The sequence below is a fragment of the Zonotrichia albicollis genome, chromosome 4 (assembly GCF_047830755.1).
Source record: "Zonotrichia albicollis isolate bZonAlb1 chromosome 4, bZonAlb1.hap1, whole genome shotgun sequence".
In the NCBI taxonomy this organism is placed as follows: Eukaryota; Metazoa; Chordata; class Aves; order Passeriformes; family Passerellidae; genus Zonotrichia; species Zonotrichia albicollis.
The window spans coordinates 55,618,845-55,645,139 of record NC_133822.1 but is presented as its reverse complement, the minus strand read 5'-3'; the positions used below and the strand labels follow the sequence as shown (position 1 = coordinate 55,645,139).

Sequence of the window (26,295 nt, the reverse complement as noted above, 5' to 3'; positions counted from 1 at the left end):
ATGAATCCTCAGGTTTTCTCTGGCTCCACTCAGAAAACTTGGCACCCTGCACAGATTGTTAGCATTTCACACGGTCAGTCCACAAGACTTCCAAGAGCACCATCTCTGTTTGAGTCTCCAGTCATTCAAAGATGTTTTTTTCTCTGTGTAAAACAAAACTCTTCTGAGTCCAAGGTCACTGCTGATTATTCTGCATGAGCTGTGATCCCAGGTGGTCACTTTTTTGACATGTTGAACCAAATTTCGACGTTAAGGAAAGGTTCTTCACTAAAAGGGTAGTTTGTTCCTGGAATAAGGCTGTGCGAGGGTGTGGTCACAGCACCAAGCCTGTCACAATTAAAGGAGCAACTAGACAAAACTTTTAGTCATATGGTGGGTTTTTTTAGGTAGTCTTTTGAGGAGGAGGTTGTTGGATTTAATGGGGGCCATATGGGTCAATTCCACCTTGAGACATTCTGTGATTCTGAATTCTTAGTGGAGCTCATGGATGGAGAAATATAAAATACAGAATTCTCCTATGTATCAGTGAATGGGATGAAGGCAAGATTACACATAAAGAGGCCAGTAGCAATGTTAAATAAGCTGAAAAGCAAAGCCTTGGAACAAGAATGAGGAATTAATATAAATTACCTACAAATATATCTTCCACCAGTTGTATAAGCTGTCGTTTGACCTTGTGAGGGCAAAGAAAGTTCAGGAATCTCTTAAGGCATTCCAGGATTATATCTGAAATGTTCTGTTTATCCTGCATGATAAAATTTTCTCAGACCTTTGAAAGTGAATGTATTGATATTTTCTTTTGTACTTGATTAAGGACTTCGGATTCATTATTTTTTTTTATGATAATGCAAAAGAAGAAAATAGTATCTAGCACATAGAAGATGTATCCCGCAAACTCAATGCTCAACTCAAAATTTTGGTTTGAAAAAAGAACTTATATCATGATGAGGCAAAATAAATGTTTTAAGATAACCATCAAGTGAAAGGTGATAGATTGAATTGTCCTGCAACAAACAGTAGGTCATTACTCAGGGATGAGCTGTAGTGTCTTTGATAAACTATCACTGGAGCCCTAAATATCTGTTTAGGTTAAATTAACTTATATTTAACTGGTTCAGACTAGGCATGATTTACAGGGCCTGTGAGTGATCCATACAATATGGATCCTTCGGATTTTTTTGATGTTTCCTTGTGAACAGATTGATTACTAAGATAATAATTTAATAGTAAATGTTTCCATGGAAGAAAAAGGATCATGCCCAAAGACAGGCCCATTTGTATAGAGGTATCAGCTGCTGCAGAACCTTCTCAGTCCATGGTGAACTTCCAGAGAAAAGGGTGTTTCATTGATTTTTAATGCTCTGACAGCTGAAGGTTAATGCCTGACAGTGGCAAAGCATTAATTTGAAAATCATATGTTCCCAACCCTTTCTGTCTTGAGGCTTTTTTCTGAAACAGGCTCATATATGATCCTTTAAAGAACTCCTTCATTTTTGTTACTCTAAAGGAAACTTCAGCTTGCCTCTGTACTGTTTCAAAATTACACTTTTTCAACTCTTGCAATTGTGCAGCTCTTAAAATTTCCCATAAAAGTCTTTTCATGTTCAGTTCCTGGTTGTTGTCCTGTGCAGGTTGATCCAAACAGCATTGCTGCCAGAGATGGACGGATCCGTGAAGGAGACCGCATTTTGCAAGTATGTGATGAGAGACTCTTCCTTAAACTCTTTCTTCAGACAAACATGCAGTGCCATCTTCTCTGTGGACTGTTAATGAGGGAAGATGGTTCTCTTTGTTACTGTGATCGATGAGAAAATCCATGTCTGTCTGTTTTTTAACACAATAGCTGGGAGCTAGAGTGTGTGTACTGAAAAATGAGACTGACAAACTCGTTCTGGCTCATGCACTTACATCCCATGTCTTTTTTTTTTCCATATTTATTAGAAAATCTCATTTCCACTATGTTCATCTCAGTGTCAAATTCTAAACAGAATCCTGCAGACATAAATATAAGTGTCAAAGACATGCTGATCATTTACCAATTGCATAAATTTGAGTAAAACTCTTTTATGGTAAGCATAGATAATAAGAGTTTTCACACAAAAAATGTGTTGTTTAGAGAAGGACGATCTTGAACGAACTTAAGGAGGGAGTTCATTAGGTTTTTGTTAATATTTTATTTCCTTCCCCAATAATACATTGCTTTTCTGAATTTTTTTCTAATCCACCACCTTGGCATTTTTTTCTCCCTTTGTTGCTGTTGATCCACTTGCTTAAAGAGCTACCCCAAAGAAAGGTTTGTGTGTTAGAGCATAGGTTTGTGTGTTACAGTTCTCAGTGGGTGGCTGGCTGCTGCACAGGGCAGGGTACCTAAACAGTGAGGGAAACAGTGAGAATGGCAGTGGGTTTCCATTTTCAAGCAGTGCATTTTTCACCACTGTGCAAAATCATGAAACAGCTACCAAAAATCACTTGACTGGAAACTTTTTGCTGTATTGTATCATTTTAATTCCAGTTCCAAGTTGATTTGCCTTGTATTTTTGCCTTTTTTCACTGAAGCCCCAGAAGAAACTCCTTGTGATGACAGGTTGGTTTTCTGTAACATGTTCCATAATTGCCCTTCATTAATTTAAGCAGATGAGCTTTCAGGTTTTCACAAGATCAGTCTGTTCCTTCCTTCCAGTCTTTTCATTTCTACATGAAATATCTTTGCTGAAACTTTCCACTCCTTTCCTTTTTGTAAAATTCCTGGGTGGACAGCCTACAGCAGTTCAGGCAAATGTTCTCCAGTTCCTAATGAAATTCAATTCATTTCAATTTTGAGTTAAGACTCCAGGGGTGAGAGAAAACATAGATAATTCTGGCATCCTCTTGTGGACTGGAGCATTACTTTAATGTCAGTGCTGATATATTGCTATGAATTTTATCATTAAAGTTAACACCCGGAGAGTTATGTGGGGTTTACTTTCATATCTGAAAACACATTGACCCTCTATCTTCTCTTATTGATGAGATAGCTCAGAGAAATAGAAGGTGACGGTGCCATTAGGGGTGGATTACACTGAGGCTGGGAGAGATACAGATCCTTGAGCATAGGGGTGTTTTCTGTGGGTGGCAGGCAGCATTGGTTAAGGCTATGGGGGGAATGTTGTTATGTGTATTCCTCACAAAATGACAGCAGGTTTTGTCTCATTTTTGAGGCTGTAACTGCCCCCTTTTCATTCTCAGAAACCACCAGTCTTTACAGTCTAAGCATCTGAAAACTGCCTGAGTATTTTAAATAAAATGTTACAATGTCAAGGGAAAGTTTTAAGAGGGCAGTCCTTGTGGTAGTTGCCTGAACTTCTGATGTTTTTAGCAGTGAACCTGCAGGCTGAGCACAGCCCATGGGGCAGGCTGAATGACAGTGCACCTGGGATGGGGTGGCCACCTTCAGGTAGTGTGGGGACAGCCCGGCTGCCTCCTCTGGGGCCATGGTGAGCAGTTACTCAGCTGATAGGAGTTATTGGAGGAGCCACCATGTCTGGGGATGTTTTGTACAGGCTGCAAATCTGCTCCCAAGCCTCTCTGTGGCTGCATCTCTGCTTTTCATCTTAGGACAGCTCCGTGTTACCTGGTCTCCCACAGACCACAACTATCCCATCATGTAAGCTTTGAAGAGTCTCAGACATTTTGCTCACTGCCAGTTAGGTATTCAGGTATTTTCTTTAATCTGAATTAAAGCTATACTTTTGAATCAGGGCTTTCAGGCCAAACATATGTACAAAAATGCAACTTTCTCTTTGATTTTCAACAAGTTCAAATGGACTTGAAATGGAAATGAAATTACAACTGCTACTTCCAAAAGGAACTATTAGATTTTTTCCCAACAAAAATATTCAGGTATTTCTACCATCCAGTTTTGTTTTCACTCTCTTTGAAATAGACCGAATTTTAGGTTTTGTTGCCACAATGAGAATAATCCACTTCTTGTGCTGTGAATTGGACAAAACTGAATTCTTATGGGAAATAAGATTTCTATTTGATTCCTTCATAAATGGTTTTTGGACAATGAAATTTGTGTTTGTTACCATGTAGTCATTGATGTCGTTGTTTTAATGGGGTTACAGAATAGAAGAAAGGTAGCAAGAAAAGACGAGTTTCATTGAAGAACCACTTTTATTTTGATTATCCCCTTGTAAGGGGGATACATATGTTTTGTATGGTACCAGCTACTAAGCTGTCCGCACAAATATGAAATGATTAAATGGAGCAGCAACAAGCAGTGGCCTGAAAGTATTGCCTGGTGAGAGATAATACTGTAGCTCTCTAATTGGCTCTCTACCAGCATTCAGTGTGACTGATTTCAGCAGTAGCATTACCAGTCTTCTTCCACCAGCACTATTATCTCAGAGTGACACTTCCATTACTCTGAACGGAGAAAGATGAACGTCACCTGTCAGGGGCTGGTTAATTGTGTTGCTAGATGTATGTTGCCAGGGCGCAGGTTGGACATTTATGAACATAACTGCTTCCTCTGATGTCCACCATCCTTCAACGATCAATACAGCTCTTACAGTAAGCGCATAATTGAGTGAAGGCACTTACCACCGAGGGGCTGAAGATGAGCCCGTTACGCAATTTTCATTGTCCATACATTCAGCACAAATGAGCTGATATCTGCCCTTGATTGTGTGTTGCTTTGTGGAAATAGAAACTAATGTGCCACTTTCATTTGTTTCCTAGATAAATGGCCAAGATGTCCAGAATAGGGAAGAGGCAGTGGCATTGCTCTCCAGCGAAGAATGCAGGAAAATTGTGTTGCTGGTGGCGAGGCCGGAGATGCAGGTTAGACTAAACAGATGCACTGAGCCAGAACCTGGGTTATACCATGCATTCACTGTCACTGCAAGTAATGAGCTGCCCAGAAATGGGAATGCCAAAGTTACTGACAAAAGGAGCAAACACTTAATTGCAGAGCTTTGCTCTTTTTTTATCCAACAAAGAAAATAGTATGATATTACTAGGGCATGTTTTCCCCAAACTAAACAAGTTTTTTTCCAGCAGAGTGAGCAGGTACATAAATAAAGCTGGCAGCACCAATATGATATTAGTAAAATATGAAGTAGAACTTGAAAACTATGCATTACTCATTAGGGGATTCTGCTTTGTTCAGGGGATAAATTTCCCATACTTAACGTTTATCAGTTTTATCTTTTATATGAAGTTTATAATTTATATGAACTTACACAAAGCAGTAGCTTGTCATTTCTGAGGGGTTGTTTTATGCTGCATGGTTATAACCAGGCATGTAAACTATTAATGTGTGTATAAATTATGGGACTTTCTCCACAGTCTCATTCAGCAAATGGAAATCTAATTGTTTTAACAGCACCCTGGTCACAAATATGTGCCTTCATTTTGGGAGATGCATTTTCAAAAGCTTTTAGAAACATTTTTATTATTTTAAAAATAAAATTATTCCAATACCAAGAATCTTGCTGTTCCTAGAATTTTTAATATCATTGAAGGGAACACATATTAGATTGATTATCAGATAAAGAAGGGGTATAGTGGTAGAAGACTGCTGGTTTTATATCCCTTTATATTCTATTTGTAGGCCTTTGCAAAGCAAAAGGACATTATATTGTCACTGTTCTATCTGCAAATAATTCAGAGTTGGTTAAGGTGCCGTTTGTCTCTCATGCTATTGTTCTGATATTTTCAGTCTCACTAGCTGCATATTCTGTATAAATTAAATTAAAATGTGATTCAGTGCCACTTGGAATCTCTACTTAAATACTGTAGTTATAAAAGAGTCACAATGTCAGCATTCATAACCTTTATGTTTTTCAGGAAGCTAAACGATTCTTATAAAACCAGTGACAAAGTATAGCAAAAATAGGTGTGCCTCACTTTATACTGCAAAATTATAATCCTCAGTTGCTGAAATTTTGAAAGAGATTTTTCAATATTATTCTCACTGTTTTTCATTAGGATTCTGTTTTTCTTTAGGGTACAGAAACTCACCCACTATAAGAAATACACGCCCAGAGAAAGTTCAGTCTCTGTATTTGTTTAGACTGGTCAACATGAAATTAGGAGTCAATATTATAAGATTAATATAAGGAGTTACTTATCTGTACCAATGTAGCTTTCCACATGAATACGCCTTAAAATAATAAGTGGGGTTTGGTTTAGGTTTGGGTCTTTGGTGCTGGATTTTTGTGTTCAGTTTATGTGTTTTAAGCACATACTCATACAAAACTGATAAAAAAGCCAGAGTAGGTCAGAGATCAGGCTGTCAACTGATTTCTGCTAGTTGTGTTGCTTTGACTTGCCAAAAACCAGCAGCATTAGGCAGGCTTTTATTTCTACATAGAAAATTGTAATGGCAGTGCTGCAGCCTTGAAGGGTAACTGCTGAGCACATTCCCTCAGTAACAGGGAAGAAAACCCCTCTGACCACATGTATGTGCAGTGAATTATGAAGTTTTGAAACAGAGCACCAGAGGATCACACCACACACAGACATTCTCATGTGTGAATGTGTACACAGTGTAAGTAATGCACGTATATGCTAAGGCATGTATTAGTTTTCTTTCAAAAACAGTAACATAACGTAAGTGTTCTTATTAATTATATAATGGGACTGCCACAATCAAATGAGCAGATTTGCCCAAGTGAGATTCATCCTTCATCCCCCAAAGTTGTTCATCTCTGCAGTTTTCTCACCTGAGGTGAATTAAACTGTGTCCTTTACATCAGAGGAAGGCTGTGCTCATGCTTTCCTTGGGGTGAAAAAAGTAAACAAGACAAGTAAACAAAACTACCCGATGTTTCACAGAACAGTTTGAAATTCCCATTGAGGACAAACATAAAAATTATATGTCCTTAAGGAAGAAAGTCTCCTCCTAATCCCAAACCCTACGTGGCTGGCTTTACCAGAGGAAATGATGAAAGACTTCTTTATAAGAGGACCAAATTTGTTGACATGGGCAAAGCCACATCAGAGTTTATTAAGGAAACAGTGATGTTCTACCAGTATTCCATCAGAAATACTGCACAGCATCAGTCACTCCTTGTGTAGCTTTGAACTACAACTACTGCTGCTGCTGCTGCTACTAGTTTAGTGTAACTTTTCTGACTGATGTCTGTGACCAGACATATCCTGGCTTGGAGGCAGTGGTAATTCTGCTCTAGGAGTTGGCCCGTGCTACATTTCTCTTGCTATCTTGGGACATGAGTACTTGGTATTCTTGTAATTGTTTTATGCTGAGGCTTTTCCTTTTAGCATGTTTTTGTCACCATTGTCCTGTGGTTCCTTCATCAATGACAAAACAATCAGTGTTTCCTTCTGCTACAATCCTGTCATTATAGCCAAGAGTGCCACTGACCAGTGTTTTACTTTTTGATGCAGTGTGCCATCTGGCAAGGGATTGCAGGTACAAAGGATCATTATGCTCATGTGCACACATGAGCATAATGAACAAAATTGAAAGAACAGCGTTTTAGTGCCTGTTTTATCAGTTTTGAAAGATGTGAAGGTGTGAAATGGGTTCAAGAAGAAATATGTACTTGACAGAAAACATGGCATCCCCTCCTGTCCTTTTGCAACACTGTGTTCACCAAATGTCAATGTACTATTTTATACTTGGCAAGAAAAAAACCAAGCAAACAGATAAACCTTGCTTCCAGACACACCGGGAGAACTAAAATTGCCTCCCTTCAAGTCACCTCATCTTTCTATCACCCTGTTCTGTTTATTTGTTTACCTGGAAGATCAATGGGAAGATAGTGACAGAAACGCAGCGTAAGGTTTCCATTGAGGTGGTGGCAGCAGGGCTGGAATGGAGGCTGTTAGAGAGAAGAGCCCAGTTGCCTCCTGGCCCTATTAGTGACACTGCCATTCTTGCCGTGCGAGGTCTCTCAGTAGTAATGAACATGACAGCTTCAGGACTGTGCGCTGTGCCTTTCATACCTTTTGAAAGGAAATAATGTCTGTGCTGTGCAGTCTCCTTCATTATGAGAGAAAACCAGTCATACTGTTTTACGAAGGGATAAAAGACATGAATCCCATCTTTTTATCCTTTTTCTTTTCTATTTTTTTGAGACGTGAACTTGAACTCCTACCGCCTGGCTTTATGAAGAGAATCATTAGAATAAAAAGAACTAGTCAAGCATTGCCATTTGGGTTTACTCTATTTTAGCATGTGTCCTTGCTAACATAAAATAACATACTGATGTATTCTTTGCAGCTGGAGGAAGGGTGGCTGGATGATGAAAGGAATGAATTCTTAGAGGAGTTAAACTTGGAAATGTTGGAAGAGCAGCATAATGAAGCGATGCAGTACACAGCCAATGAGGTGGAGCAGGTACGACCACTACTAAACATATAATTTGAAATTTTTCTAGGTATACTTTTTTATTAATAGAGAATGAAACAGTGTGCTGTAAAATGGAGTCAAAGGCTTTGATAGAGTTCTTTCTCCAAATGCTGTGATCTCTGGCACACTGTGTAAGGAAAAAGAGAACAATACATGCTTAGACCCAGTATATCAAGTTAATAAACAATGTAATAGGGTGTGATAAGTGCACATTTCTCCTTTTCTCCGAACTCTCAGAGTAATATTGCTTTTCTTCAATTAATTTCCTTAATTCTGAAGTGTTTGGGATTTATGATGTTAAACTTCATGTCAGTTTTTTTTTACTGGTGCTAACATCAAGGTCATGGGTTAAATCTCCATATGGGGGATTTAACTTTAGAGCTGGACTAGTTGATGCTTTTGGGATGCATGCAATGTATGAGCCAGCCTTGCAGCAGAGCTTGCAAAACAAGATGGAAGACATGTTTAAATAAACAACAGGTGTTTTGTTAATGTGAGTGTATTTCTCGTGCACCGACAGCGCACAGCTCAGCATTTGTTTTGTTAATGGAGACAAATAAGCTATTGTTAGCATAGTCTCAGCTTGCTCCTATCCTGACTTTTACCTGCCCATATGTTCTGTAGGCTGTGTGACTGTGGCAAACATACCCTACAGTTTCATCAAGTGGTCTTCTCAGATGTACGTTGTTGTGAAAGGTGTAAGTACCCACTCCTGGATCAGATGATCTGCCAGTATGCACACCTGTGTGGAGCCAAAGAAATAAAATTCAACTTCTCCTGGCTTCTGGATTTATGCAGCTGGGAAGAAACTGTTTTTACACCCACAGAACTTTGTGACTTACAATTTTTTTCCCCATTCTGAATTGGTCAGAAAGAGAGCCTGTGGCATTTTTCTTTGGAGAGGGAGAAGGACTATGAGAGCCTTCTCTTTTCTGGAAACCAGGGAGCTGCTTTGACTTCAAATGCCTCAATGCTTGGTCCACACTGGGAGGCCTGAATGTGAATTTAGTCTGTTTTCTCCTGACCTCCCCTTCAGCCTTGACACGGGGTCAATGAGTAGGTGATAGCTCATAGTAAAGCTCTTCCCTGTATATCAATGAAATATTCATTGGGACACAGACACTGACAGAATAATTAAGTCAATTCTCTGAAAAATGACAGATCAGATTACAAATATTTGATCTTATAAGCATTTAATTATTTACACCAAGTGCAATAACTCCAGGGCTAGGGGGAAGGGAGCCTTGCAACAGGATTTTTACCAGCCTTTTAGATGTGACTCTCCTTTCCAGGCAGTGAGCCAAGCCTCAGTTTCCCAGGTTAAATGTGCTAACTGCTGCACTGCTAGCTACTTTCAGCTGATATATGGCATCTTGTTTACTGTTTTAGCCAAAATTTTATCTTGGATACCAAATACTTGCTGTCAGAAAAACCACTTGCTCTTTGCAAAACAATTTCATTTGCATGGTGACATTTTCACACAAACGTCCAGTTCTGGTAGAAATTCTTGAAGAAGTCTGTCTATCAACTCCTACTAGGCACTGACATTATATGTTGGGACCTCTGCAATCACTTCACCATTGTGACCTTCCACTGCAAAGTTCTTGTCAAACTTTGGTTTGGATGAATTTGGGTTGTGGAGAGTGTTATGAGTAAACAGTGATATTCTGTGATGTGTTTTCACAGAACCCATTGAATTTGTTTATTCCCTGTTAGAATCTTTTACCAAGCATAATTTTTGCCATATTGAGATTTTATATTGCTGTAAAGAACTGGGAAACATTGCACTGGGAAAAAAATTGTGGTCAGTTGTGATCTGTCAGTATCTGACATTGCATTGCTTGAAGTAATTCTAGGACAGCCAGACATTTCTTTGCCCTTCTGATGAGTAATTGAATCAACCAAATGCAGCTTGGTGTGTAATGGGGCATCAGTAATTTGTGACAGCTGCTGTCTCTCTAGACTCTATGCAATGACTCGTCAAGTCAGAAAACTGGTTCTTTACTCCTTGTTAGGCTGGGAAATCTAGCAGTTTCCTGAGGGGAATCACACCATCCATTGGAGCTATGAAACCACTCTGATTGCAGCTGCCAGTGGCCAATCTGAGTATCTCCAAGCTCCCTGGCTGGCCATGGAGACCAGCCTTGATTTTTGTGAACAAAAACGTAGTCATCATGAATCTCAAGAGCCGCAGCAATGAATATACTCTCTATCAGAATATCCGTCCAAATACAAGTCTGTTTTACAGAATGCCATTTTAACATTTAATGTGAACTGTCACAAAAAAATTTGCTACAGTTTGTAATAGAAGAGTCAAGTAGATAGTCATGTCTTTTCTGTATGTTTTTTACCTACTCTGTAGAATTCAATCAAGAATTGTATCTTCTCTGGATGGAATAATCCAAAAAACCTCAAGGAAAGATGTAATTCTCCATTTTTTATAACTCATTGTGTTCCTTTCCCTTTACGACATCATGGTTCATTGTGCAGCAGAGATAATTTTCAGAAGACTGCCATACATTTGCCATGCAGAAATTCATATTGGTATCATGTAATATATCAGAACCTATTAAGAAGAAGAAGAAAGAATCAGATAAAAAGAATTATTCTGGTTCATTCAAAGCTTAAATACAGAGAAAATATCTGGGGAAAAATGCTTTTTTTTTTGAAAGAAGCCTATTTTAAAAAAACAGCATTGTTGGCAGAAGAGCATTTTCGCTTTTAGTGAACCACTGAAATAAATTCCAAATTTCCCTCATGGTTAGCCTGCTACTGGAGATTCCTCTCCCTGTGACATGTCTCCCTCTCACTGTCAGAGGCTTACCAGAGAGTCCAGCCGGGTTTGTTAGAGGCTTCAGCTGAATTATACTGCATTCAGACTTTAGTAGCAGCCTGGGTTTTGAGTCCCAATATATATTATAAATTGTAAAAGGATAGGACAGTGCCTGAATTCCTGCAAGATTTGCCATTTTATAGGCAGGAATTCTTGCTGGAGCTGAAATGCAGAATCTTTTGAGGTTCATTTATTGCTTGATTGTACGCACCGCTGGGTTTACCTTCTCATTAGCTGAGTTCTCACTGCAAAGATGAGGCCTAAGGAGCCCTTTGGTATTTCAAACAGAAATAATTGTGGAAGAGATTGACAATGTATGTTTGAAAACAAACACTTTGTTTTAAATAGATAGAAGATAACACCAGAAAAAGCAACACACTGAAAATTGTGGATTCTCTCTTGTTTTTCAGAAGAGATGTAATGTGGAATTAGGCTTGTTATCTTTCAAAATAAAATTAAAATTATCTCATGCTGTAAAAGACTGCACAGTCTGCACATGTTTAGGAGCTCTGGCAAGCATGAAATGTCCAGGTCAAAAATGCCAGGGGCTACCTTACTTTAGTCACAATGGATTTTTTTAAATAAAATGTATCTCAAAAACATGCAGTACAATAAATATCTGTATTACTTTCCATTTTCTTAATTGACTTAGCTGTAAGTATCCACATACTGTGGAAAAACGTAATGTGATATGGATGTCTGCTTTAGTTTGAGAAGAATCTGAATGTATAGGCACTTGTTTTTCCCTGAGGGAACCCAAAGCCACTATCTGACATTTAGATGTCTGTACTATAGACACTTATATTTCATCAGATCAATCCCATTCATCTAGTTTCTACTTGACTCAAAAGACGGACTTTGCTTTGTTAACATCTTTTGTGTGTGCATGTTAATTCCCGATAGTGTAACTTCAGTAGGTGGCAGAGTGTTATATTCAGGCAGTATAAATCAAGTTGAAGAAGCAAAGCTTAAATTATTGATAAAAGGGGTGTGGAAAGCAAGAGCTACCAGTTCTGAAAGTGTTGATTGCATGGGCCTCGACTGTAAAGTCTCTTCCCAACACCTATACAAATAGCCTCATTAAGTGGTTTCTTTCAGAAGTGCTCAAATATATGCTTTGGGTGGTGTAATACCATGCAGAAGACATCAGAGGAAGTATCATAAAGCTCTGCTCCTGTAGGCTGTCTAGCTGGGCTAACACATAAACCACCCTCTTTGGAGTTTTAGTCATATGGATGCAAATTGTGTAATTCCACTCATGCCCAGAGTCAAATAGCAGATCCTGACCATCCTCGTTTGGTCATGTGAATGGAGCCCTGCCTTTGGAACAGGCACCCAGATTCCTGTCTGCTCTGCAGCACTGCCCTCCTGTTGTCTGGTGGAGCTGTTCTCCCTCCTGTCGGCAGTTAGATATTTTCCAGAGCAGTGAGAAATATGGATTGCATACTGCAGTGCAATGGCTGGGGTGAAGTGTAAGCTGCCCAGGTTGGAGTCACTTCTCTGCTGAAGGGTTTGGGGGCAGAGAAGGTCAAGACAAGCTGCAGCACTCCAAAGCAGATGAGAGAAGGGAAGAGAATAGCCTGTGTAGCAGCACTCACCAGGAGGAGGTGAACTAGAAGGATACTAAATGAAACCTAGATCTCCTAAGGCATCTTTTCAGAAATTTTTAACTGGTTTGTCACAGACTCCAAATTCTCCTGGTGGTGTGTTTCTTTCAATATCTGCTTTATTCCACTCTAACACTGAGTTGGGGGTGGAGGTTATTTTTGTTTTTCTGACCCTAGGCCATTATTTTTTCATAACAGTTGAGGAGACACATTTTCATCCTGTTTTACTGTTTGTCAAAGTAGATAAAAAGGGAATTATGACAGTGGCCTCTTTAAGTTTGTTTCCTTTCACTGGGTGCACAGTACCTTTTTTCTCTCCTGATTATTACAGTCATTATACATAATTATGCAATTATACCTCCTAGAAGAGACATGATGTTGGTACTGTATGTAGTTAGGTGCTTGGTCATACAAATTGCACTCTGCATGATTCGTTGCTTATCTGGTTTGAAAAGTAAAGTGTCTGTCTCTTCAGACAGGTATTATCTCTGGATAGTATTCTATGGAATATAAATAGGTTGAGAATATAAATAGGTGAGGTACAATGAGTAGAGTGCTAATCAGCAGTCAAAAAGCTTGACATTATATCCATGGCAAAGCATTCAGTGTTGTTCTGCACTTAATATTGAAAGGCTGTTTTTATTTTTAAGGAACATAAAGTCTAACAATGGAACAAAATGAGTTTTCAAAAAGTTTCCAGGGATGAAACAGACTGAGGTCTTTCTGAGCAGAATCCTAGAATCTGAAATGAACGCTTTTTCAGAAAAAGGCTACTGAGCACAAGAAGTGTAGGAGAAGGCTATGGAAGGTGTAATGAAGCAAACAAAAGTTCACTGTTTAAAAAAAGCAACAGTAGTCTTTTTGCACCCTATTAGGTTGTACTAGTCATTGCTTCATTGGCTGCTTGCTCTGTTTGTTTGAAGGGATACCAGTACTGAAGCTTTCTCTCAAGTTTGAGAAGATTTCAGTTCCACCAGTGGAGCTATAATGCAGAATCAAAATCAGCTCACCAACTGGTGATCATTATCTTTAGCATTGTGAAGAGATGGCTTAGCTAGAGAGGGAAGTATTTCTTTACAGACTTAAGAAGCTATGTCACTAGTACTGTAATTCACTTACTTTGCTTAGTATGGAAACCACAGCATGGCTCTCAGAAATTTTTAAAAGCTATGAGCAGTAGGACTGCTATATAGTGATCTGTTTTAATTGAGCTTAAATCAGATCCCAGCTGCTTAAGCAAATCAGAACTGGAAAATAATTGTTCTATATTATCTGCATTTGATAATCCTTTTGGTTTACTCATATTTTTTTAGCCAAAGAAACATGAAGAGGAAGATGGCACTACAGACACTGCAACCTCATCATCCAACAATCATGAGAAGGACAGTGGGGTGGGACCTACAGATGAAAGTCTTCGCAACGATGAGAGCTCAGAGCAAGAAAATGCAGCTGAGGAGCAGAACGGTGCTACCCTGCAGAGCAAACGGGATCTGGGCCACAGCCAGGACACTTTAGGCAGTGTTGAGCTCCAGTGCAATGAAAGCTTTGTGTCTGGGGAATACATTGAATCTGATTTCATAGGAAACCCAGAGGAGGAATGTGAAAGGTTTCGACAGCTGTTGGAACTGAAGTGCAAGATTCGAAACCATGGAGAGTATGATCTTTATTACTCAAGCAGCATGATAGAATGCAACAGAAGAGACCAAGATGGAGTGGAGCATGAGCTGCAGCTACTCAATGAGGAACTGAGGAACATTGAACTTGAATGCCAGAACATTATGCAAGCTCACCGGCTCCAAAAGGTGAGAGACCAGTATGGAGACATTTGGTCTTTACATGATGAAAGTTTCAGGAATTATAACACCAGCACAGATGTACAAAGAGGCAAACTGGATGACATCATGGAGCACCCTGAGAAGTCTGACAAGGACAGCTCCAGTGCCTACAACACTGCTGAAAGCTGCAGGAGCACTCCACTGACTGTGGAGCGATCCCCAGATAACTCTCTCCAGAGGGTAATCAGCATAACCAACAGGAAAAACCTGAGGACCACAATTGTTGCTAATCAGTCATCCTCAGGACAAAGCAACAGGGAGACAACCTCAGCCAAAACCAAACCCACTGAGCAAAACAGTGCTGCTGAGAATGCAGTGCTGGCATCAGAAAGCAGCAAATTCACAGACCAGGACAGGCAAGGCAGCGAGCACATTCCCTATTTGTCTCCATATCACAGTTCTTCTTACAGGTACGGGAACATCCCTGCCCATGCAAAGCATTATCAGAGCTATATGCAGCTGATCCAGCAGAAGTCTGCTGTGGAGTATGCCCAGAGCCAGCTCAGCCTGGTGAGCATGTGCAAAGACTCGCAGAAGTGCGCGGAGCCGAAGATGGAATGGAAAGTGAAAATAAGGAGTGATGGGACGAGGTACATCACAAAGAGACCAGTTCGAGACAGAATCCTGAAGGAACGTGCCTTAAAAATTAAAGAGGAGCGCAGTGGGATGACGACAGATGATGACACGATGAGCGAGATGAAGATGGGTCGCTACTGGAGCAAAGAGGAGCGGAAGCAGCATTTGGTGCGTGCCAAGGAGCAGAGGAGGCGGCGGGAGTTCATGATGAGGAGCAGGCTGGAGTGTCTCAAGGAAAGTCCACAGAGCAGCAGCGAGGGCAAAAAAGAAATCAACATTATTGAACTGAGTCACAAAAAGATGATGAAAAAGAGAAACAAGAAAATCTTGGACAACTGGATGACAATACAAGAACTGATGACACATGGTGCTAAATCCCCAGACGGCACAAGAGTGCACAATGCCTTTTTATCAGTTACTACTGTATGAACACAACTTCTAACAGAGAGTATACTACCAGTTTAGGTAGAGTACAATTGCCTCGTTCAATGTGGCATTTTTATATATTTTGTGACTGTTTATAGTTTGATCTTTTTGTAAGCAAAATGACCTGGTATTTTTCATTTGTTTTTCATATAACAGTACCTTCTTTATCTGGCAGTCTTTCTTTATCCTGCAATATATTCATATTATTCATTTGTAAAAAAAAATAGAAAAGTAAAGCAAAAAATTTCTTAACCTAACACATATCCTGTAACTTGAGATCTGGATTTATTTCTCTAATTTTGCTTTTTCTACTTTAGTAACAATACAATACCAAATCCAAATGCTTTATACTGTATCCTTGGCTTAACAGTTTTAAAGTTTTACATCTTAGATTGAATCTGTTCATAAAACATATGCCACATCCCATCATATAGATAAGAATGACATTTTTCCAACTGCATATTTTACAGTACATTTAATCTGTAAATTGTAATTGTACTTGTCCAAGTAAAGTGTAGGTGAGCAATTCTCCTGTGTTATGTAGTGGCATTGGTCTTGTAGCTGCACAGTATGTGATAATTGTGAAGATGAAAGAGAAATAAATTATTGCTTATCTTTAAGAAATAAACAAAATCCAAGCATTGTTTTATTTAGATTGAGAATTTTCCTTTGACTATAAGCCATTTCACTCTGCATGGTATTTACAGCATATAGAGATTTCAAGAACAAAGGACATGATTCCATAGGATATTTCTTATGAATTAGCTTTTCATTTTGCAGAACACATAGAATGAGTGGGTCTTTCTGGCTTTTCCTTACCTGCTATTATTAGTTAATTAAATGATTCATTGATGTATTTCTTTGTTGTAAGATGTTAGGTAACTGCCATGAGTCCTCTCCCTGGCTGAGCTTGCTGTTTGTTCTACACATACAAAACATAAGCACAGCATATGCCTAACTTTGAGCCAAATCTCATGCAAGAAAAACTAGCAGTGACATTTTCATAGAACGTGAGTTAAGGAAAAACAGAGAATGAAAAGCAACTAATTGAGTTAAGGGTGTAAAATTATTGTTGAGGAGCATCCAAGTCATTTAGAGCTCAGTGGGAGCTGGTTGGAGTTCAGGAGCAATGGCAATTTGCTGTCTGGGTGCCTGATGGGACTCCCTGACTCTCCATGCAGCAGAGGCCCCTCGGCTGCCACTGGGGAATCTTGTGAGCTGCTGCTGCTGGCAGCCCAGTGAGACAGAGCCAGCTGAAATTACTAGTCTGGGGCAGTCTGTGGGGTTGAAGAAATGGCCTAATGGCTCCATTTACATTGTCCCTGTGCTTGACTCACACAAGTTCCTAACTGATTGTAGTGCTTTCCATAGCAGAATTAGGTTCTGAAGTCACCTGGCATCTGGCTTTAAAATATATGCTTAACATTGCAGAAAGGCACATAATGGTATTTCTAAACTACCAAATTCTGGGAATCATTCATTTGTTTTTAAACATTTTTGGCATTAGTTCACATTGGCAGTACTCTTTGCATCTCTAGGCGTATACATACTGTAGGAGTACTGCTCTCCGAGTACTTAGGAAAATTATGCCACTGAGAGTTCACAGTCTGATAATCAGAAAATTCTCACTTCAAGACTCAGGGAGACATCACACTAAATCCTCAGCAAACATACAGCTGTTCAGGCTCATTGAAAAACACCTCCACTGTTTTCTTTTAAATTAAAAAGAGTATGGAATCCCTGACCAGAAAGGATCATAGGGTCACATAGTATTGCTTTCAAGGGGCTGTACCAGACTCTCTCTCCTGGTGAGTCTAGGAATCGTCTTTGACCAACCTAAGGCATCTAGAAAGGTGCATATTCTTCTGGAGACATCACAGCCCAGAGGTTTGGCTGTTTCCCTTATTGCATTCCAGAAATCACACTTAAACAAGGTCTCTTTCCTAATCTGAGTACAGCTGCTATCAGCTCAAGACAATGGCTGCTCTTATGTCTTTCCCTTAGACACAGTACTTACTGATTTTCTCCCATTACTAAATCATGACTCAGAGTTTTCCCATCAACCTAGTGTGACACTCATATTCAGAGAACAACATGAATCTTCAGAAAATGTAATATTTCATTACTGAGAAATAAAAGTAGGAAAATCAACATCTAATTAGAGAAAAGTCCTAACTGGAGGATGGTGGGGTGGAAAGTCCAACTGGAGGGGAGGAGAGGAGCTAAGCAATAGATAATAATTAGAGAAACAAATAAAGAATGAATAATACTTATAGTGCACTAATAGGCTGTAAGTGGAAATATTTCCAAATCTAGGGAGATCTGTCAAAATCTAGTACGACAAAAGAGAAAACAAAGAGGTGACACAGAGATACTGTTGGTAGCGCACCTGACACGATTTCTAGCTCAGCACACGCCTGCCAGAGCCCAGCTACCTTCTCCTTTCTTCTTCACCTGCTGAAATACTGTGTCCCTACCTAATTCTTAATCTGGGCAGTTTCCAGCAGCCCACAGTTTTCTCTCCTTTCTTCTAAACTACAGTTATTAAGTGTCATTTTCCTTTTTCTCTGGGCAGCTTTGGGAGAAGCATTCATTTCTGCCTGATGAAATGCCTTGATCGTTGCTGCTAGCATAAAAATAACCATACAGCCCCCGAGCAGGGCCACCCAGGGTGGTGGTGTGCAGGGGCTGGATGGCAGGTGAGTGCTTTACTGCTCACTGCTCTCAGCTGGTTTCTCTGCAGGGCAGGACTCAGCACTGCACTCCCTCATTCCAGCAATTTTGTGTCAGTGAAATCCAATGCTGACATCCCACATGTGGTTTATTCCTGCATATATTTTTTTTCAAAATGTCGTTAGTTTTACTGAGGACAATAACATTTTAGCACTAAGGCAAATTGAAAGAGAAGGAACAAAATGCTTTTTATGTTGTCATAAATCTTTAAAAACTTTGTCTGCTGAGAACTCTTTTCATATGAAGGAACATAAAACTGCTTTCCAAATGGAACAAGACCAGATCTTGTTTAGCAGGATTGCTCTGAGATAAAGTGCAAAAGTCAGGGAAGAGTAGCTGCATGGATATGTTACCATGGCCACATCACTGCTGGAATAGGAGTTCATGTCCCACTCATCTTCCCCCCAACACTGATACCCAGCGGAGACCAGTGGGAGGTAATTTTTCCTATGAAACCAACAAAATGGCCTTGTAAAAAGCCTTGTTCCTCTTGACAACTATATTGCCAACTGATTTAGCAGCACTGCTCACCATAAGTAAGGTTAAAATCTGTGGGATCCCTGAATCATCCTTTCAATGTAAGTATCCTAAAAGGGAAAAGGGTATGATCATGGCAATAAACTAAACCTGCATCTGATTTTTTTTTTTAAGAAAGAGACTGGTAACAGTATTTGAATTGAACATAAGCAGTCAGAGATGAAATCTAGTCTGTGCTTGATACATTGCCCTGTGAGACTGAGCAAGGACCTTACAAGAGATGATACAACAACTTTAGTGTTACACTTTCTGGACTCACAGGGGTTTAATTATTCATTACTACCATGATGCTTGAATTTTTCATTTGTTTTTGTTAAACTAATATTCATTTGTACCTCTTGGTACAAATTATAGAATAGCACCCTTTTTTCATGATGTGGCATTGTTGCTAAAATATTTCCTGGTTCAAAGCTGGAATTGCCACAGGTTCTTAACCTTTAAGCTGTTGATCACAAACATATATGTGCTGAGTGCTCTATTAATGTCTATTTCATGCACCCACTGCTAATTTAAGAGTATTAAATTCTCTTCAGGAATGAGGATAAAATGAAGGTTATAGGAGCTTGCGTTTGGCTGCAGGAGCGCAGAGCAGCTGTCAGAAACCTGGTGATGTTACTCTCAGAGAGACCAGTTGGCTGATACCTGCAGGAGGAGAAAGAATATTGCAGAGGGATCATGAGCAGGTTTTATTATCTTTAAGTGCCTTGGCTCTGAAACGTTTCTCAGTTTAAAGAGCATTCCACATGCTTGGATGGCAATTGCTGCATTTATAAGAATTGTATAGATTTTCCACAGGTTTTCAGATGTTGCTAATTTTGCTGTAATGTCAGCTACTGCATGAATGACGGAGCGGTTTTGGATGATACTCTGAGAGAAGGTGCAGCCTGGGATTTGGGATGCACCTGTCAAGGCAGCAAGCTCAAGTATAAAGTCCCTGGGCCCTTCCAGGGGAGAGCAGGTTCCTGTCCTTCCAGGAGGAGTCTCCACCTCTCGCTGTCAGAGCCTTCAGCCATGTCCAGCTTTTCCTGCTCCTGGCAACTAGTTGGAAGGGATCTTGCCTTCCCTTGCCCAATTCACCTGGTTCTGAGCCAGGAAAAAATGGCATTTGTGTAGAGGTTCAGAACCTCAACATCTGTGTGGTTATGAAGTGAAATTACTCTACTATAAGGATTGCTTAGATGGAGCTCAAAGGAAGGAAGGATTGTCTTGTATACTCAGATACCAGCCTAGCTGTGGGTAGTGGGGCTGAGCTACAGGCAATATTGCTTGCAGCTGATAGGAACCATAAAGTGAAATGTATGTGCAGCTTTTCACAGGCACTAGACCATGGGGAGGGACTGAGTCCTCTCTAATTAGTCTGTCTCGTGCCAATATTCCCTACTGGTAGCTTCTTTCTTCAGTTAATGTACAAGATGTCCCAAAACAAAGATGTCCTTCTGGCCTACAAAAATCTATAATTTGAGTGTCATCCAGGAGATTGCAATGTGTTCTGGGATACACTCAGGTACCAGGGAAGGGCATCAGCAATATTTCAAAAACATGCTGGCCTCCTCATCCAGACTAGTTCATGGTGTAGGTATGAACTTCTGACTTTTCTTTTTCTTCATTTTTCTTTTATTTTTCCTTCTTTTTTTCTTTTGCATTTGGATTTTAAATTTTGGTTTCAAATTTTGATTTCCTGGGTCTCTAAGATCAAATTGAACTCTTAACCAAGCCCTTCCCTTCCCTTCCCTTCCCTTCCCTTCCCTTCCCTTCCCTTCCCTTCCCTTCCCTTCCCTTCCCTTCCCTTCCCTTCCCTTCCCTTCCCTTCCCTTCCCTTCCCTTCCCTTCCCTTCCCTTCCCTTCCCTTCCCTTCCCTTCCCTTCCCTTCCCTTCCCTTCCCTTCCCTTTTTCTCTCATTTCCTCTTTCTTCTGGAAGAAAGACCTCTGAAATTGAGAGGTAGTAAATGTTGAAGGGCAGGCTTCACTAAAAGAAGCAATTTTTTTTTTTCATAGGTCAGCTTATCAGCACAAATTGAGACCCTTGTCTGACTGTAAGTTTTCCGCTGTAGTCAATTTAGGTGGTTTGGTTCATTTGGCACATTTCCTATGCCACTTGAAGTACATTCCACTGAAGTGCTACAAATGTATTTGGAGATGGCTCAGTACAGAGTGCATTTTTAAATGCTAGAGGAAAGGAAGACCTTTTAAAACATATGCTCACTTATTTGTGATACACATACAAAAATGCATATTAACCCAAATGCTTTCACAATTAAGAGATTAGCTACAGATAGTAAATTGTGTTAATCTGTGGATATATATAAAAAGAGGTATTTCACTTGCTGTTGAATTTTAAGGACCTCCAATGCCCAAAACTCAATTTGAGAAGTAAGACATTGGTTGTATGTATTGTTGACTGGATTTTAAACAATTCAGTCCCTATTTTTTCTGCACTTAGACTGATACTAAACCAGAATGATGCTAAAGTCTTTTTGGCCTAGGAACAAAGCAGTAAACTTCAATTAGTGCAGTGTCTATGTTAGGCATTTATTGAGATTGGGCGCTGGTCATCAAATCCCATAGCTTTAATACTTGTCATCCCTTGGGAGCATCTGCACCGCAATAAGCATTAGAGATACTGTGGTATTTGTTCTTCCAATACATTCCCCAACTTATTCCAGAGCACTAGGAGCAAATCAAAGCCGATGTCCGGCTCCAGTGACCAAAAAAAAAAAAAAAAAAAGAAGCACACAGAATTTTAAGTATGAAGTGAATATAGGAAACTCTCATCTTGACAGTGAAGAAGAAGCCAAAAGATTGAAATTAAAATTGCATGATTAAAGATGAAAAGGTTGAAGACACTGTTTTGACTACTGGACTTTGCAAGAAAGATATTTGGAGAAAGACTGAAAGAAAGAGTTAAGTGGGTGAATAGCACATAAAATTTACCAGTGATGAAAATATTACTTTCTTTATACATCAAAGGCAATCCTCTTATTTTCATAAGTTATTTAACCCCATTGGCAATCTCTGCAATGTATAAATCTTTCTGATGGAATGAAAAGTATCTTCTTAATGGTGTATAGACACTATATGGAGAGCAGGCTGAACAGTATAAATATTCATATGAGCAAAGATGCTGTCAAACTCCTGACTTGACATGATATCTAAAATGAAAATATAACAAAGATATTATGATTTTCATCTTCTTTTTCTCCCCAAATTTGGGACCTGGCTGCATAGTCAGGGTAAAGAAATGCACCTGGAAGATGTGTTTTGGTTAGGTACAGGGAATTCAAATGAAAGCTCCTCAAACTCGACAGTTTAATTTACTTCTCTTAAGCTCTTTAATACCAAACTTATCAGTTCTCTCTGTTAGGCATTAACTTGTTAAATGAGTCTTAATTATACATAAGCAGATGGAGATTTGAATTAAAATTACCTTACACTCGAGTGGCTTTAGTTCATTATAACATATCTTCCTCTTAATCATTTAGGCAGTCTCATCATCTTTCATATATGAAGTTATTAAAGTATTCCAATTTCCATATTTCTTCAGATACATCCACTATTAAATGGCACATAATACACATTAGTTGGTGACTTATACCGTTCAATAGTTAGTGAATTATTCATGTCAGTAACAATTTTTACACTTTTATGTTATCTGTATTATTTTATTTTAAAGGGTTTATATTTACAGAATGTCTCATTTTTTTCCTCATCTCAATTTTCAGTGCAAATTTGAATGCTTCTCCATTTCTACTGGTATGAAAAAAATTAACATCCACTGCTGGTTTTGCACTCCCATTGTCTGAGGAATGGAAGTGGATCCAAAGGGGCTCCCACTACCAAACAAGTGTGGGCTTCCTGGGAGGTTTGGGAGTGAGATAAAAGGAGTCAGCATTATTCTTTTATTTTTTCTTGTTTTTGCACTGTTATAATCCCTGGATTCTGTAAAACCAAGATGTTCCTTAAAATGTGCCTGTCCTGCAAAATTAAAAGGGAGAAAATGCCTAAGGAAAAAAAAAATTTGAAAGCTTTTGCAGGCTTTGGTGGGTATCACCTCACCTGAGTGTAATGACCTCAAAACTGGGATACTAGTTAAATTTGCCGTCTAGGTTAAGAGTTTAAGTTAGTTTCAGGAATTTAAATTTTGGTTTGAAATTTTGATTTCAGCTGATTTCTCTCTTTAGGAAGGATGTCCTGTGGAGGACATTTGTTCAAATACTTCAAGCTGGACCTCTAACTTTTGTATAGCTTTAGCAAAGTAAAACAAAGGTCTGTCTTAAAGTATGTTAATGCTTTCAAAAAGAGGATACAAAGCAGGTAACTGTGTATAAAATGCTCCTCTTTCACCTGTGTTAAAAGAATCCTTAATTCATATGCTGAGAGATTCATGTGTCTGTCTTAGACAGAAAAAAGCACCAAGTGGTTTAATCAACTGGTTCTATGTACCTCGTGGGTAAAATCAAGAAAGAATTGGACAAAAATTGTCATTTTAGTTCCAGTAAGCAATTTACAGCCATTCACAATGGAAAGGCCAGTGGGACTTCTCAAAGACAAAAGCATCCAATATTACCCGCTAAAGGCAGCACACTATTCTCAGTATCCCTTTAGCTAATGTATTAACCAGGTATCCTCAGTGTCAAATAATGGGTCTGTAATACAGCAATCACTGTGCTGGCTGCATGATGGAGAATGACAGCTCAGTCAAAAGGCTGAGTTTGCAAACACTGCAGCCATCATCAAGCACAGGGATGGGCTAGGAGAGGCTTTTGCAAAAAGAGGATACTGACATTTACCTGAATGTTTGTAGAAGGAAAGGAGACTCACTGCATCCTGGAAGCCTCAGCAAGACACTTTAACCATGTGGCTATTTCACTCCACAGTTCCTCTGAAAACACTGGTGCCCTATAAGATGTGGATTTTTTATGGTTAATCGCAATGAATTCCAGGTTCTCCTTCCTGGAGAGAGAGAGAATGCTGCTGCTTGCCTAGCAGGAGATTTATGGGAAAAACAAAACAAAACAAACAAACCCAAACAAACAAAACCAACAAAGCATGTGAGACCCTGAGGTGTTGGGGAAAAGAGATATTAGTCAGAAGGGACGTACAGCCATCATCTAGGCCAGCTGACCGACCAATCCAGGGCTGACCAAAAGTTAAAGCATGCTATTTAGAGCATTATTCAAATGATTGAGGCATGGACCAAATCTCTAGGACGCCTAGTGCCTGACCATCCTCTCAGTAAATAATTGATCCCTGATGCCCAGTCTCAACCTCCCCTTGTGCAGCGTTGCGCCATTGCCACATGTCCCATAACTGGATCCCAGGGAGATGAGGTCACCACCTCCATCTCCACCTTCTCTCATGAAGCTGTAGAGAGCAAGGAGGTCACAGCTCTGCCTTCTTTTCTCCGAACTAGACAAACCCAAAGCCTTTAGCCATGCCTCACAGTACTTTCCTTCCAGCCCTTTCACCAGCTTTGTTGCTTTCCTTTGGACACATGTGAGTACCTTCACCTTATTCTTGAATTGTGGAGTTCAGCACACACACTCCAGGTGAGGTCACACCAACACTGAATACAATGGGATAATCACCTCTTTTGACCAGCTGGTGATGCTGTGCTTGATGCACCACCAGGAAGGAGTTTGTCCTCCTGACTGCCAGAGCACTCTGCTAATTTATGTCAAGCCTGTTGCCAAACAGCACAGCCCAGATCCCTGTCTGCAGGGCTGCTCACCAGCCACCTCCTCTCCCTTCAGCAGGATGCCCCAGCACAGAGATGTTCAGTTGTGAACATGGCAGCAAAACAGAGCTGAAATACAAAGCTCCTTATGAACATGGCCTAAGAACTTTTAAATTAAAAAATCAGCTTAGTTTTCATGAACTGCTAAGGTCAGGGCATGAGGAGTAAGAAGGATGAGAAGGAGTAGCAGATGCCATGGTGGTCTCTTTTCCTCATGGTGACAATGAAGAATAAACATTGTGCAATGTTCTGCAGCTGGAAGATGGAAGTGGTGATTTCAGCACTTAAGGATAAAGAAGGAAATTTCTTGTATCCTCTACCACATAGTTGGTGCGCACAGCTTAGTACCAAAGCACCAGTTTGCAGGAGGCTGTATTTGTACAGAAGCAACAGTGCTTACAGCCCCTGCACAGACTCACATCCACAGCAGCTCCTCACCATGCCACAGTGAGGCCTACTGTAACTGCAGCAGTTTTTTGCTGCAACATGTTAAGATATAAAATGTCAAAGATAAACAAAACATATCATATATCCTATAAATACACTGCTTTATGTCCACTGGCAAAAGTACTGTTCAAGGCAAAATGAGATTCTTTAACTAAACTCTTCTAAACTGTTACAGGTCAGTGTGTTATTGTGTTCATTTCTACTCATCTTGATGGGTGAGTCACCAAGGACACAATAATCCATGAAAGAGAAGAGGAAAAGCCGCCCTCAGAGCCAGAGGATATTTTCATTATCCCATTCAGAGTGCAGGAGAGATGGACAAAAGGTCCCTTCTTGCTTGCAGAAAAAGACCAATGAAATTGACTGCTCACTTTTCATTGCCAGTCATACACCTACATGGGTTCATGGACCTGGAAAGTCCAGTGGATTGGCATTCAACAGAGCATCAATCAGCATCCAGGCAGGGTGAGGTCAACTAGATTTGTGGCTTTGAAGAGTATACTGACAAAAGCCGTAAAGTCATTTAGCCATTTCCCCCACCTCCTCTGCTCCTCTGACCAGTGTGGCAGAGTGCACCCTCAGCAAGTTTAATAACACAAAACTGGAAAGAGTTGCTGGCAGGTGCTTGTGCTACCATCCAGAGGTACCTGGGCAGGCTAGAGAGATGGACCAACAGGCATATCCTGAAGGTCAATAAAGGGGAATGAAAAGCTGAACATGAGCCGGAAACATGCCCTGTCCATATCCAGTCCTGGGTTCCCCCCACAAGACATACACGGACATGCTAAACTGGGTCAAGTTAAGACCCACACACATGATTAAGGGACTGGAGCACCTCTCAGAAAAGGACAGGCTGAGACAGCTTTGTCAATTCAGCATGGGAAGAGAAGTCTCAGGAGGATCTAATCAATGTATATAAATACTTGATGAGGGAAGACAATGGAGTCAGAATGCTCTCAATAGGGATCACCAAAAGAAAAACAGGCAGTGAAAAAAATCCTGAAATACTGAAAAACCTGATTAAACAGAAAAAACTTTTCTTTGATGTGCATAGTCAAACACAGTCACAGGATATCCAGAGAGGCTGGAGAGTCTCCAGCCTTGGAGATATTCGAAACCTAATTAAATATACACATGCCTGATCAAACGACTCTAACTGACCCTGCTTTGAGGACGGTGTTGGATGTGGAGATCTCCAGATGTGC

The 26,295-nt window shown here is 39.9% G+C and overlaps 1 protein-coding gene across 3 annotated transcripts in view; it reads left to right on the top strand.

Moving 5' to 3' along the window:
• Window positions 1-16,292, top strand: part of PDZRN4 (PDZ domain containing ring finger 4) — a 228,605-nt gene extending 212,313 nt beyond the window's left edge. For 2 of the 3 annotated variants that reach the window (XM_074539848.1, XM_074539850.1), the window contains 4 exons: window positions 1,632-1,694; window positions 4,723-4,824; window positions 8,234-8,350; window positions 14,116-16,292. In XM_074539848.1, coding sequence (XP_074395949.1) covers window positions 1,632-1,694; window positions 4,723-4,824; window positions 8,234-8,350; window positions 14,116-15,642 — 1,809 coding nt within the window. In that variant the 3' untranslated portion in view covers window positions 15,643-16,292. The remainder of the gene's footprint in view (window positions 1-1,631; window positions 1,695-4,722; window positions 4,825-8,233; window positions 8,351-14,115) is intronic. The other variant, XM_074539849.1, reaches the window with a different exon arrangement.
• The last annotated feature ends 10,003 nt before the right edge of the window (window positions 16,293-26,295 follow it).